Here is a 16124-nt window from a genome sequence, read left to right as displayed (position 1 = left end):
TCAAGCATATTGTACTTGTGCTGTCACAGTTGATTGAAAAATTCTTTGAGTTTATTCCCAAAGCCTTTAATATTGCTGCTTCATCCAAAGGATTTGAGAACAACATAACCTAGCAGCAATGTATCTGACTTGTAGTGAGATATAAGAGTGACCCGATCATTCCTCTATATGATTTAAGTCATACTCTATTCATGTTGCATCATCATCTATTTTGATAGAGGAACTCATGTGAGCCTTTATTCCATTTACTTAATCCATTCCAAACCTCTTGAAGCTCTCCTCTAACATTTGGGTTTACAAATAAAGATTCCTTCTTTTCTTTGTTTGATTTGTAAACCTAAGAAGAAATTCAGCTCTCTCATCATTGACATTTCAAGTTCTCCCTACAATGACTCAAAAATTCCTTACACAAAGAATGGTCAATAGCATCAAATATTATATCATCTATATAGATTTCAACAATGAGTAGATGATCTATTTTTTTTCTTAATGAACAAAGTAGTGTCAACTTTTCTTAATACACAAGTTTGTCTTAATACCTATATAGGTCAATTTGTTGAAGAATTTTGTGCAACTAACATTTATTAGGAATAAAGATGCAAATCATAGAAATTCTTAACCAATAATTTTAATGATATAAATTATTTTATTGGTTCGAATTAATGAATTTTTTGTGTGCCAAAAGTAACATTTTATTAATAGAAATCTCAATTATAACAAAACAAGACTCATCGAACCCCAAACAAAAGAAAAATCGAAAGACCCGAAAGAATTATTGGCATTCCCTGCAAATCAGAGGCTATATTTGATGTATTAGACCTCAAAAGTCAAAATCAGACTCTAAGCTAGTAAACCTCCGGATCTTGGGTCAAAATAATATATCTATATATATAACAGTAGAATAACAAATATAGCTACAATGATGATAAATGCCTATTTTTTCCTTTCCTATAATTTTTTGCTGCCACGTGAGATTTAGTTTTTATATTTTCTTTTAAGTTTTTTATTAAATTTTTTTATAATATAACTTTTCTTTCATGACCTCAAAATCTCAAATATAATTTTCTATTTATATTAAAATTTAAAATTTAATTTAAAAAAATCTAAATATATCTAGATAAATAATACTTATTCCTATTTAAAATTATTATTTTAAAAATTAATAAAAATTATTTTCCTTTATCTTTGATATTCTTTTCTATGATCTTAAATATACTTCCCAAATACTATCATTTTGTGAATAATAATTTAAATAATTTTCTTGAAAAATTAAATCATTTAAATAGACAAATTAAAATTGAATTAAATAATAAATTAATAACTTTTATACCAATGTTCTTATAATCATGTGAATTAATAAAATATTTACATTAAATTCTATTTATATTTTTAATTAACTGAATTCTCATTTATAATTTAATTAAATATATATGATTTATGAATTAAGAAATTATTGGATAACTATAATTTTTTGTATAACAAATTAGAATTGCAATCGATATGATGATGTCACATGTTCTTCATGCCTAGATTATTTAATTTAATTTATTCATAATTTTAAATTTTTTAAAAGTAAAACTAAGCAGTATAATGATGCCACATAATATTCATAATTTTTAAATATTCAAATTTAAATTACAAATGACCCCACTCCAGTTCTAACTTTCCATTATACACTGCAAGTCTAGCTTTCATTTAAAAAAAATTTGGTTATATAATAATTACATATATCTAAAACGAACCAAACCACTTCCTCTGTATCTTTTTTTTCTCTCTCCCTTTATTTCGATTTACTATAATCTTTTACTTTTTCTAATATAAATATATATAGTCTTTTCTCCCATGATGTCTACCATTATCATAACTTCCACATTAACTTGATTTTTTTATAAATATTTTCTTGAAATATCTCTAAAAATATAGAAACTACTTTTCCTTTATCCTTATTTTCTCTCCCGCGATGTTAACTCCTTTAGTTTTATTTTAGTTATAGATTTTTTTTATTATCTTTCCTTATTATAACTTCATATTCTTTATAGTTTAAATTTTAATTTTAATTTTTAAAAATATTGAAACCTTCACATATTGTTTTATCTCTAATTTTTTCCCCCATGATATCTCACATTATCAATATAACATCCATCATTTTATTTTAATTTTTAATTTTAAATTTAAAAACTTTCACGATTATAAACTCTCTACTCATGTTACAAAAAATCGTCTTGTTTCGATATATTTCTCTACTCCTGCCTCCTTGAATCCCATGCTTGTAGTCTTCTCCTTCTCCTTTAAGCATTCAATATAACGTAAGCATAAAATATCCACTGCCAGCAAGGTCTAATATGTGAAGTCATTGTCACCTCATCCCCTCCTTGGCTCCTTAGGTCATTAATTCATTTTCTTCATTCTCTAGAAAAAAGTTTGATTCATATCTTTTCATATAATTTTCTATATCTTTCTCACATCTAATCTAATGAGGCTGTGTTGGGGCTCGGACGCATTAATTTTGTTCTCTACTACTGGCCACTTTGAGATCAAGCATGGCCGTATGAATTTTCTATAAAATAAATGTCTTATATATTTTTTTGACCATTCATTGATAGATATGGTTATATGATCCAAGCTTTTATATTGTTTTGTTTACTTGGAACTAACAAAGGTTCAAATGTAAAGGAGAGGTGCACAAAATTACTACTTTTTCATTAAATTGGAAGTGTTTTGGGCACAACTAATGGCATCATGTTTCTAATTTAAGCTCGGGGATGATAGCCTGTTAAGAGAGTTCACCTCTTTTTTTCTGTGATTTTATTATTTGCGATTAATCATGCTTCTTAGTTTCCTCCTTCTATAATTCATCCTTCATACTAATTATCTTATAAAGGACTTGATATTATTTTATATTATTCCTTTTAAGAGACGATATAATTTTCAAAATTTTGTTTTATATAATTGAATGCTACTTAAGGGTGTATTTAGCATGTTTTTAAATTCCAATGCACTAACTTTGGGTTATTCTTATAGTTCTTCTCTTGAGCTTTGGTCTAAAGTGTTTTGGTTTGATTTTAGAGTTAGATCACATTTATGCAATTATGATATTTATAATTTCCCTTCATTATGTTACATAAAATATGATGCCATATCAACATAATTTTGCTTACACACTTGGTTGTTGAAGCTGTTGAAGTTGAGTTTATTTCAAAAAGGAAAAGTAAAATGAAGGTTATTTTCTTGGAAGAATTTTCATTGATGTTATTGGGGAGGTGATGAATATTTTTTTACTACATATACTCAAATATTGTCTTTATTCTAAAAAAAATTTGCATATAATTATATAGAATATTCATATAATTTATCATTTTATAAAATTTACAATTTCAATGTGCCACATCAAATTTTTTATTTTATTTTCTCAATATTACAATGTTAAAATCATAATTCCTGATATGATTTCCACAACTATCAGACTCTCACTTCTTCCAATATTTTTTTTCTCACTCGATATATTTTTAAAATGATTTATAGATTTGTCATAATTCATACTATTTCCTCATTCCTCTCCCATTATTTCACAGACCCTCCCATCACTGTAAATTCCCATCATACTACTCTTATTTTTAATTTTAAAAACTGAGTGATCATGGCGTAAGATAAATAATTTATGATAAGAATAAAAATATTAAATAATATTCTGTTATAAAAAGAATTTAATAACTTTTAAATCTAAATTGTACTTTAGTGGAGAAAATTGTGTACATAATCTTCACCTTGAATCTTAATTATAAAATTAATTTTAATTCTTAATTCTAATTTGATTGTGCAATGTGTATATATTATTTATAATTTAAATTTATTTTTTATAAAACATATTTAAATATGTTTTATAAAACGAAATATGATGTTTCATTTTACCTTTGTAAAATTGTTTTAAATATGGCGATTCAAGGAGAATGAGTTAATTTAAATATGCTTTATAAAATTTGGTTTAGCTTTTAAATTCATTCAATGTGACGTTCTATGAAAATTTTTAAATAATTATTACATTTAACTCATTATTATTAATGAAAAAAATTAAACACCAATTACTTTAATTTAAAAGTGATTTTCTTACAATAATGTAATTTTATAATTTAACTTATACTCCCTCCGTTTAAAAATATAAGATATTTTTAACCAAATCTCACCCCAATTAAGTAGCCTGATGGACCCCATGGCATGGGTGACATAGCATTAATGGCAACGAAGCTTGAGAATGGTAATCATGAGCATGGTGACATAGAAGGAGCCCAATACTTCCAATCCAACGTACCTAAAGACCCATTACAACATATTGGAGGTCCAATGACAAGAGTCCGAACTAAAGCCATGAAGCAAGCCTTATTCAGTCTTGTGCAAGAAGTTCAAGAGCTTAGAGAGCATTGGAGCACTCCTCTCAAGCCCAAAGGAGAGTATCTATACGTGTATAATGTATTTAAGATCCAAACTCATGAAAAGTCAAGCCCAAGAGATGCAGACCTTAGCCCAATGCAAGGAAGACTACAAGTTGAGCCTCTTGCAAGCAAGGAGGCATGAAACCCTAGTGAAGAAGTCAAAGGTGGCGTAATTTTAAATCCTTTATGATCCCTTGATTGTCTCCTAACTTATTTCCTATTTTAATGATCCTTTGATTTGATTTTCTATTTTGAATCTAGTCAAAAGTTAGAATTAATTATAGTATTAATTTCTAAATTTTATATTCCCATAATTTTAGGATTACATCTCCTAAATTATGTGGCTGAATATTCTATCATTATTTTATATTATTTCTCCTTTTAGTATTAGGAAATTAGGGTTTTAATTTTAGGAAATATTCTTTTCTACGAGTCTATATAAATTAGGCATGCTCTCTATTGTAAACAACACAAAAGTTGAATGAAATTATTCATTTTAGAGTTTATAACTCTTGTGAGCCTTAGTGCTTTATGGTGGCTTCCCGTGTGAGAAACAGACGTGATCAAGAGTGTGATCAACTCTTGTGGTGTTTTCGCAGGTTGAGGTTCTTAGAGGCAGGTGCTCTAGAGGATCTTCTAATTGATCATTATCCTATTATTTACTTCATATCTTTCTTTATTTCCATCATAAATTTCATCCTTTTCTTTTTGTTCTTGTGTTTTTGTTGTTTCAGGGTTCTATCCCTAAACTGGCATGATTCTGCTTCCGCGTCCCCTATCAAATTAGTATCAGAGCTTTGGTTGCTAGTTTTGGTTTAAATTCTTGTCCTCCTTTCTTCTTTTTCATCTTGAGTTATTTCTTTTTGTGATTATCTCTTATCTACCCCATCTACTTCTATCTTTTGGTTTTTTTCTTCTTCATCTTTGTGACTTTTTATCTTATGTGAGTTTTCATTTTATTAGCCTTCTCAAAAAAAGAGAAAAAAAATATCTAGAAATTCGTGCAAAAAAAAGGCAAAAAAAAGTGTTAGTGTGTTGAGAAAAAAAAAAAGAGAGAAAAAAATCCGAAAATTCAAAAAAAAATTAACAAAAAAATATTGCTGTGAGTTATAACTGTAGAAAAAAGCTATTCTTGAACTTCAAGTCACCAAGAGGTTTCCTAAAGAGAAAAGTCAACTTGGTGATAAGAAAGTCTTATACGTTGATCACTTTCTTATTTTTAATTTTTGGTAGCACTTTTCAAATTCTCTACTCTCTTATTTGCTATTTGTGCTACTCTCTTATGTTATTTAGTTTTCTATTTTTGTCTTTGAGTATTTGACTCTTTGACTTTTATTTCGTTCTTTCTTATTTTTGTTGTCACATGTGGTTTTTCCTTTCACAAGCTTAATTTCTATTTGTTTCAAAATTACAAAAAAAAAAATCCTCTTTTCATCTTGTGCTTGTTTTCTAGTTTTCTTAATTTAGAAGATATTCACTTGATTGTTTCTTAGTTTCTTAATTTGTGTTTGGTTTCACCATTGGATTCTATCCACAAGCTTTGTGAGTGATAAAAGGCAAGTATGTTTTTCATCATTAAAAAAAAAAGAGCCATTAATTTTTTTTTTGTAAAACACGAGTGACTTTATTTATCTTGAGAGTAAACACGTGAGTTTGCGTGTGTGAGGACCTATTTTTATCTTATATGGTTTCTAGTGCTTCTGTGAACATGAGTAATAAGAATGAATCCCCTAGTATTGATATGAACTCTGTTTTAGAACTTATCAAAACACAGTTACAGCAGTTTTGCTTGGAACTTGATCATAGGTTCCATAAAGAGGATAAAGATGAGCCGGAGACTTCTTCTTCTAAAGAAAAGAAGCATAAGATCCCCAGCGATAATGAGGAGTATGAAGAACCCCCTTCTCCTAAGGGAAAGAAATCCTTAAAGCGTGGTGTTAACTTATCGAACCAAAAAGTAAAGTATCCTTCATTCAAAAGTAGCAACAATCCAGAAAAATACCTTGATTGGGAAATGAAGATAGACCAAATCTTCATGACTCTTGATTTGTCTGAGTTAAGGAAGGTAAAAACTACTTCTTTAAATTTCACTGACTATACTATTTATTGGTGGCAAGATTTGCAGTACAAAAGAAGCCAACTTGCGAAAAAACCCATTAAAACATGGGAGAAGCTTAAAAGGTACTTGAGAAAGGTTTATGTCCCTAGCTACTACTACACAGAGCTGAATAGAAAATTGAGAATGTTTTCTCAAGGATCTATGATAGTAGAGGAGTATGTGCACGAGTTGAATATCTTGAAGTTTTGTGCAAACATTCAAGAAAATGAATGTGAAGCAATGTCAAGAATTATGGATGGTTTGAGGCTAGAGTTGAGAGATAAGCTTGACTTGTACACTTTTGTGGACAAGGAAGAGCTCATACACAAGGCTATAAAGTTGGAGCAGAGAAATAAGAACAAACGTTCCAAATCCTCTTGGAAAGACTCCAAGACAACTTCCAAATGGAAGGATTCCTAAGCCAAAGATACATCCTAAGCCAAGGAAGAAATAAAGACCAACTATGAGGGTAAAACTTCTAAACCTAAACCTTCTTCTTATTTATCTAACACTTCTCCTATTAAGTGTTTCAAATGTCATGGTGTGGGTCACATGGCGAGAGATTGTAACAATAAAAGGGTTATGACCTTGAGAGATGATGGTGGCTATGATAGTGTGCATGAAAGTGATAAAGATGATGCTGATAATGTTGATAATGATTCTACCTCCCATGAATCAAATGATGAGCTTGAATGCAATGATGTAGTTGACTCTATCTTAGTGGCAAGAAGAGCTCTCAATATTCAACCAAAGGAGGATGATAAGCATGAGCAACGCGAGCATATTTTTCACACTAGATGCTTCATCAAAGAGAAAGTATGTAGCATGGTAATTGATGGTGGTAGTTGCACTAACGTCGCTAGCACTTTACTTGTAGATAAATTATCTTTACCTTTAATTCCACACCCTAAGCCCTACAAATTACAATGGTTGAATGATTTTATTGAAATTAGGGTTTCTAAGCAAGTGTTGATTACTTTCTCTGTTGGAGTTTATACTTGTGATTTATTATGTGATGTAGCCCCTATGCTTGCTGGACACTTGTTATTAGGTAGGCCTTGGTAGTTTGATAGTAAGGCTACTCATAATGGTTTTAGAAATTGTTACAAGGTGCCTTTTAAAGGCAAAACTATTGTATTAAATCCTCTTAGGCTCATCCAAGCCTATGAAGATCAACTAAAGATTATTCAAGATTACAAGTAAAGGAGAGATCTCCTTGATTGTGGCATGAGTGAGAGAGAAAAGAAAGAGAGTATTACTTTACTTGAAAATCAATCAAAAGAGAGGAAAAAGAGTGGTAAGAAGGTGAGAAAAGAAAAAAATAGAATGGTGGGAGTGAAGGAAAATAGTGAAAAGAAAATATTATTGTGTGGGAAAAGTAAGATTCAAGAGGCTTTGATGAGTGAGCAAGCCTTTATTGTAATTCCCAAGAATATTTATTTTTCTACTAATACTTTTGACCCCACTTTGCCTTCTAGTGTTGTCTCTTTGTTGCAGGATTATAGAGATCTATTCCTTGATGAAATTCCTGATAGACTTCCTCCCTTAAGAGGAATTGAGCATAGGATAGATTTCTTGCCTGGAGCTGCTATTCTAAACAAGCCTGCTTATAGGGCTAACCCTGAAGAGACTAAGGAGATCCAGCGCCAAGTAGAGGAATTGATAATGAAAGGCTTTGTGCGTGAGAGCCTTAGCCCTTGTGCTGTCCCTATTATCTTGGTGTCAAAAAAAGACGGATCTTAGAGGATGTGTATTAATTGTAGAGCAATCAACAAAATCACTGTAAAGTATCGTTACCCTATCCTTGGACTTGATGATATGCTTGATGAATTGCATGGTGCTTTTATCTTTTCTAAAATTGATCTTAGAAGTAGTTATCATCAAATTAGTATGAAAGAGGGTGATGAATGGAAAACTGCCTTTAAAACTAAATTTGAATTATATGAATGGTTAGTTTGCCTTTTGGTTTGACTAATGCTTCTAGCACTTTTATGGTATTAATGAATCATGTTTTTAGAAAGTTTATAGGCAAGTTTGTTGTGGTTTACTTTGATGATATTCTGATTTATAGTAAATCTTTGACTGATCATATAAGTCATCTTAAAAATGTGTTCGACATCTTGAAGGAATATAAGCTATATGCTAATTTTCAAAAGTGTTTCTTTTACATGGACTTTGTTATCTTTTTGGGATTTGTTGTTAGATTACAGGGAATTCGTGTAGATGAGGAGAAAGTTAAGGCTATTCGTGAATGGCCAACCCCTCAGAATGCAAGTGAAGTGAGAAGCTTCCATGACTTAGCAAGCTTCTATAGGAGATTTGTTAGGTATTTCTCAAGCATTGCTGCCCCTCTTAATGAACTTGTTAAGAAGAATGTGACATTTAAATGGGGTGAAACACAAGAAAGGGCTTTCCAAACCCTAAAGGATAAATTGACTAATGCCTCTTTACTTGTTTTGCCTAATTTCTCTAAAGCATTTGAAATTTAATGTGATGCTTCTGGTATTGGTATAGGTGCTGTTTTAATGTAGGATTCTAAGCCTATAGCTTACTTCAGTGAAAAGCTTCACGGCATAGCTTTGAATTATTCCACCTATGACAAAGAGCTTTATGCTCTAAAGAGGGCCTTAGAAGCATAACAACATTATTTGTGGCCCAAGGAATTCATCATTCATTCTGATCATGAAAGTTTAAAGTTTATCAAGTCTCAAGGTAAGTTAAACAAGAGACATGCTCGCTGGATGAAATTTATTGAAACCTTTACTTATATGATTAAGCATAAGCAAGGTAAAGATAATGTCATTGCTGATGCCTTATCTCGAAGGTATACATTACTTTTTTATTTGCATGCTCAATTACTTGGTTTTGAGATTCTAAAAATTTTTTATAAAACTGATCTTGATTTTGAAAATATTTGGAAATCTTGTGAAAATCATGGATCCGGTGATTTCTTTATATTTGATGGATTTCTTTTTAAGAAAAATAAATTATGCATTCCTATTTGTTCTATGCGTGAGTTGCTTACTAAGGAAGCACGTAGTGGTGATTTGATAGGACACTTTGGTGTAGAGAAAACTTTGGCTATTTTGTCTGATCATTTCTTTTGTCCTCACATGTAGAAAGATGTCATATCTGTTTGTGATAAATGCATTAAATGTAGACAAGCAGAATCTAAGGTCCAACCTCATAGGCTTTACTCTCCTTTACTCGTCCCCTCTCACCCTTGGGAACATATCTCTATGGATTGCCTAAATCTTCTGCAGGCAAAGATTCCATATTTGTTGTTGTTAATAGGTTCTCTAAGATGGCACACTTTATTGCTTGTGCTAAGACTAATGATTCTATTAAGATTACTAACTTATTCTTTAAAGAGATTGTTCGTTTGCATGGTTTACCTAAGACTATTGTAAGTGACAGAGATATGAAGTTTCCTAGTCATTTTTGGCGTACCCTATGGCATAAATTAGGGACTAAGTTACTTTTTTTCACTACTTCCTATCCACAAACTGATGGTCAAACTGAGGTAGTTAACAGAACTATGACTACACTATTAAGAGCAATAATTCAGAAGAATTTGAAGAATTAGGTGAATTGTTTACCTCATATTGAATTTGCTTACAATAGGTTGTTCATTCTTCTACTTCTTATTCTCTATTTGAAATTATTTATGGTTTCAATCCATTATGTCCTATTGATATTTTACCTTTGTCTTTCTCTGAGCTTGCTAACACTGATGGCAAGAAAAAAGCTAAGTTTATGCAGGACTTACATGCTAAGGTTAAAGCAAACATAGAGCGAAACAATGAGCAATATGCCAAGCAAGCAAATAAAGGCAGGAGACGTGTAATCTTTGAGCTTGGAGATTGGGTTTGGTTACATTTAAGGAAAGAGAGATTTCCTAATCAAAGGAAGTCCAAACTTCAAGCTCGAGGAGATGGACCTTTCCAAGTTTTGGAAAGAATTAATGATAATGCTTACAAGATTGATTTTCCTAACTCTTATGGCAATGTTAGTGCCACATTTAATATTTCTGATTGATCTTTATATGATTCTGCAGATTCAAGGACGAATCCTTTCCAACTGGGAGGGAATGATGGACACCATGGCACGGGTGACATGGCATTAATGGCAATGAAGCTTGAGGATGGTAATCGTAAGCATGGTGATATAGAAGGAGCCCAATACTTCCAATCCAACGTACCTAAAGACCCATTACAACATATTGAAGGTCCAATGACAAGAGCCCGAACTAAAGCCATGAAGCAAGCCTTGTTCAGTTTTGTGCAAGAAGTTCAAGAGCTTAGAGAGCATTGGGACACTCCTTTCAAGCCCAAAAGAGAGCACCTATACGTGTATAATGTATTTAAGATCTAAACTCATGAAAAGTCAAGCCCAAGAGATGCAGACCTTAGCCCAATGCAAGGAAGACTACAAGTTGAGCCTCTTACAAGCAAGGAGGCATGAAACTCTAGTAAAGAAGTCAAGGGTGGCGTAATTTTAAATCTTTTATGATCCCTTGATTGTCTCCTAACTTATTTCCTATTTTAATGATTCTTTGATTTGATTTTTTATTTTGAGTATAGTCAAAGGGTAGAATTAATTATAGTATTAATTTTTAAATTTTGTAATCCCATAATTTTAGGATCACATCTCCTAAATTATGTGGCTGAATATTTTATCATTATTTTATATTATTTCTCCTTTTAGTATTAGGAAATTAGGGTTTTAATTTTAGAAAATATTTTTTTCTATGAGCCTATATAAATTAGGCATGCTCCCTATTGTAAACAACACAGAAGTTGAATGAAATTTTTCATTTTAGAGTTTATAACTCTTGTGAGCCATAGTGCTTTATGGTGGCATCCCGTGTGAGAAATAGACGTAATCAAAAGTGTGATAAACTCTTGTGGTGTCTTCAAAGGTTGAGGTTCCTAGAGGCAAGTGCTCTAGAGGATATTCTCCTTGATCATTATCATATTGTTTACTTTATACCTTTCTTTATTTCTGTCATAAATTTCGTCCCTTTCTTTTTGTTCTTGTGTTTTTGTTGTTTCAGAGTTCTGTCCCTAAACTGGCACGATTCTGTTTCCGCGTCCCCTATCACAGCCTATAATAAATATAAAATCATTATCAATAAATTTTAAAACAAAGGCAAGGATTACCCCTTAAAAAATTAAAAAATATTACATTTTTTAATATTTAACTCTTCAAAAAATGCCGTATATTTTTAAACGGAGCGAGTATATTGTTATTTATTTAAATCAATATTTATTATTTCAGCGACGGGACACATACTAATTGTATGAATTATTGAGAAACATAATAATTCACTGCTAAGACCACCGCCATTTTAGGAGGAATTTTTTATATTTTAATAACGATATTTTAATGACTTTGCATTAAAACTTATTTTTTAATTACTTCGCATCATTCTCACTAGTTTTTTTTTTATAGGTAGCTTTTCCAAAATAATTTTTTACTCTCTAAAATATAAATGGTCCAAAATCATTTATGTTATTTTACATTCATATAATTTTTGAGGACGATTGAGCCTCATCATTCTGATGGTCCTCGTCCATTTTGACAACGGTAGAAACTCCGATAAACTTGACCATGATCAGAAACCCATCGAGAAGGCTACAAGTGTTAAAAAAAAGCATGAAAAAGAAACCCATATAAAAATAGTCCCGAATCCTTAATAACGTGGAAGCATCATGGTATTTGATTTATTCAACAACTCTCTTAAATTTAGAAAATTATAGAGAGAAAAGTTGAGAATTTTGTGAATTTGAATTTATTGATCGTGCTTAATACACGCACTAATGCCTGTATCATTAAAATCATTGAAATTCAATTCAATGGCTTTAAATTTATGCTCCACTTAAAATTAATAAATGTGTGGGTTTATCTAAACCATTAATATGAATTTTAATGATTCAAATAATATAGGTATTCAGTACCTATAATTACCAAATCTAAATTCAAAGTTTAATATGTTTTCCTTCCCTAAATTAAAATGAAAAGGTAAGAGGGAAAAGAAAAAAGAAAACTCATTATGTTGGGCTTTTATTGGGCTTTCAGTGGGAGCCGGAGAAGTATCTATGTAGAAAGAATGCAAGAATTCTATATTGAAAAATCCTTATGGGCATGGCCCATTCTTACTTCCTGTCAAAAGTGCACAATTCTTAGGTGGTGTTATGAATTTGGAATTTAATTTAGATCTTAAATTAAAATTTAATGTATTTAAAATTTAATGTTTAGATTGTTTAAAATTTTGTATTTAGTTGAGGTTTAAAATGAAGACAAAAAATTTAAAGTTGTGAGTTTTTAATGGTAAGAGGCTTTGAAAAGAAAAATAAAATATTATGAAGGTTAATTTTAATGTTTAAAGGTAAGAAAAGTTATATACAACAACGTTAAATAATTTAGGGGAACTTTGTAAATTAGTGCTAAAGTTTTATTGTGTATAAATATTTTTTACAAGTAATAAGATTATTATTATTATTATTTTCTATTATTAGCCAATCACTACTTAACTGTCCAATAATGTAAACCAAAATATCAGCAACCTGAGTTGACGAGTTTAATGTCTTCCCATATAATTAATACGGTACGCCGAGTGCGGCCTGCTTGCCCTGGTTTTGGTGGCTCACATTGAATGTACAACTTAGAATTAATTGAATGATATTAAACGGATAGTAGTTACTGGTTAGACCTAATTAAGGAGGCTTTATGAACCTAGCTACATTGAAAATAGAGTATTGTAAATTAAATATTTGATGAGGATTAAAAATTATTATTTTAAATTTATAATTGATTTTGACATGGAGAGATATCATATTAATATATATATATATGTGTGTGTGTGTATCATAACATCACAATTTTTACCTTTGAAATATTGATTTTTTGTATTATCCAAACATGCACAAGGATTCATACACAAAATGGAATATTGAAATATAATGGGAGAAAGAAAGAAGGACTAACTAACTAATAAATACTAATATATATTGCAACGAACAATACATCATATAGATTGATTTAGAATGCTCAAGGAGCAATGGCGGAGCCAAAATTATTAGATTAAAAAATTAAAATGTAAAATAATATATTGTGAAATCAGGACCCTTTAGATCAAATATAGCAACATGAGCAAAGACTATATATTGTTGGAGTATTTGTTTATGAATTTATATTAATTAATAAGCCCAAACAAATTGGTCTTTATGATCTTGTGTGAACTGTGATAAGTAGACCACACAAGTGAGCCCAATAGATAAAGGCCCAACTTACAATCCTGTAGCCATTAGTTATTTCCTATCTCTTAACTAACTGAGTCAGAGGTAATAAAATATAATTAATTAATTAATTTAATATAGCGATTATTGATCTGGTTCATATAAGTCGATTAGTCAATAACTATAAAACACATGATAGCTTTCATTTACTCCATTATCTATGAACCTTAGAAGACTACAGGAGTCTAGTAGGTTGTGCGTTTGTCTATACTCAAAGTAATTGAGGTGTCTCTAGCAAGCGATCATGAATTATTCAAGTACACACACACTACTTTGTTTAATATCATTTGTTTATATGAATTGAGATATTAAGGTTATCACGTGGTATTAGAGCCTGGTTGTGAATTTTAAATTTATATATTTCAATTATTCTAATGCATATAATGATATATTAATAGAGATTCATACTCATATATTAATATTTTTCCTTATATTCATGTTATTCAAGATGAGTATGAATATGAGATTTAAATATATTCATCTATGTACCATAATATTCTGTTTGAGGGACTGTTGCAATCAAATATAAAATTTGACTTATTATTGTGTTCATTATTCTTTCCCTCCTTGCATCTTCTTCATTGAACAAGATGGCGTCTTTGCGTTTGCTGTGTTGTCACTAGAAACAACACTATTTGGATTCTACAAAAGTTATTGTTGTGCCATCACTGGACGTATTTTTCTCTCATTAGAACACCTCTCTCCAATATGCTACGAATGTGTTGTCGGACGAAGATTGAGTCTTTATGATTGTAAGCATCATTCTCTCCTGCTTTGGCTCCCATCACCAGAAAGAACTCCAAGACCATCGGAGAGGGCTATTGGTTTATGTTGCCAACATTGTGATTTGCTATAGCTCTTCGAATGCTAGCATTGTCACCTTCCCTTAGCTCATGGTGTTGCTCTAGGTTTTGTGTAATATGGCTGCAAGAGACCTAGAAATCGAGTCAGAAACTAGATCTGTCAACAATCATCAAGTACACAATTGAAAAGGAAATTAGGGACAGTATTCCTGAAAAAAATACTACAATGGAATACTTAAAAGTTATTGGTAACAAATATAAAGAAGCTTGACAAGACTCAAAAGAACTACTATTTGTCATTGCTTGACAATACTCAATATGATGGAGTACCTGATGTCAGAGAGCATATTCTAAAACTTGTTCATTACTACAACATGCTTAAATCATATGGAATTAACTTGAATGAAAGCACCTTAGTTAATCGTGTTCTTCAATCATTGCCACCAGAGTATGCATTCTTGAGGACTTCATACAATTCGCAAGAAGCTAAATGGTCTGTTGACCAAATGATATCAATAGTCACTCAAGAAGAGGAAGCTATAAAAAAGAATTCATCTCACTCAATAAACTATGTTTCTCATGGTTCTAGTAGTAAATTTGGAGGGTCGTATAAGGAAAAAGAAAAAGGAAAGATGCCTGAGGCCTTAAAGGCCCCGAAGCCTAATAATCCAACTTTTAAGAAGGATGGTGATAAGAGTGAGAAGATAAAAAAGAAACCCTTAAAAGGGTCATGCAATTATTACAAGAAACTCGGCCACATTAAAGCTAATTGCATCCAACTAAAGAACAAATAAGAAAGTAAAGGTACAATTCTTCAAACTACCCCTCTAGCTCTAGTTTGTTTTGAATCTAACACTATTGAAACTTCCTTTGACTTATGGTGGCTAGATTCTGGCACTGCTGTGCATGTTGTGAATTTTCTATGAGGGCTAAAAAAATAAAAGGTTTCAAATGAGGCACAGAGGTCAATTTTTGGCATAGCAGGGAGCAAGGCATCAGTTGAATGCATTAGAATTATATTTCTTTATGTTTAAATTTTAGACATATTTTAAATGTGAACAATGTTGTTTATGTACCTTCTACAAAGAAGAATTTAATTTCAACTTCTGCATTTGATATTTGTGGTTATTCATTCTTCGAAGGAAATGCGAAAATTGATATTCATTTTGATTCCATTAATGTCAGTTGGTTTTCTTGATATATTATTTATATTGATTGAATGATTGGTTGCATGAATTTCCTAGTCTCTAAATTAATGTTGCTATTAGCATAAATGTTAAAGGCCCAACGATAATTCCTTTATGTTATGGCATCGTCATTTAGGTCATATCATTAGAGAGAGATTGGAACATATGGCCAAACAAGATGTCTTACAAAACCTTGATTTCTTAGATTTTGACACTTGTGCTGATTGCATAAAGGGAAAATTCCCTGTGAAAGCTAGAATCAAAGCGTTAAAAAGGTCTGAAAATATTTTAGACTTAATCTATACTGA

At 30.8% G+C, this 16124-nt stretch overlaps 1 protein-coding gene across 1 annotated transcript; it reads left to right on the top strand.

Annotated features, from left to right (window-relative positions):
* Nucleotides 1-5960: 5960 nt before the first annotated feature.
* Nucleotides 5961-11285, top strand: LOC129297452 (uncharacterized). Its single transcript, XM_054935791.1, has 2 exons — nucleotides 5961-8851; nucleotides 9040-11285. Exon 1 carries the CDS (start codon nucleotides 6112-6114, stop codon nucleotides 6943-6945), a length of 834 nt encoding a protein of 277 aa, XP_054791766.1. The 5' UTR covers nucleotides 5961-6111; the 3' UTR covers nucleotides 6946-8851; nucleotides 9040-11285.
* The last annotated feature ends 4839 nt before the right edge of the window (nucleotides 11286-16124 follow it).

The sequence above is a fragment of the Prosopis cineraria genome, unplaced genomic scaffold, assembly GCF_029017545.1.
Source record: "Prosopis cineraria cultivar Desert tree isolate PC_DT_omini unplaced genomic scaffold, ASM2901754v1 PC529, whole genome shotgun sequence".
Classification (NCBI taxonomy): Eukaryota; Viridiplantae; Streptophyta; class Magnoliopsida; order Fabales; family Fabaceae; genus Prosopis; species Prosopis cineraria.
The sequence above is the reverse complement of the archived record's forward strand: the minus strand, read 5'-3'. Positions and strand labels throughout refer to the sequence as shown.

Bases quoted from the DNA above. Each gene is read 5' to 3' on its own strand.
- LOC129297452 (XM_054935791.1), top strand. From the start codon at position 6,112: ATGGTTTCTAGTGCTTCTGTGAACATGAGTAATAAGAATGAATCCCCT.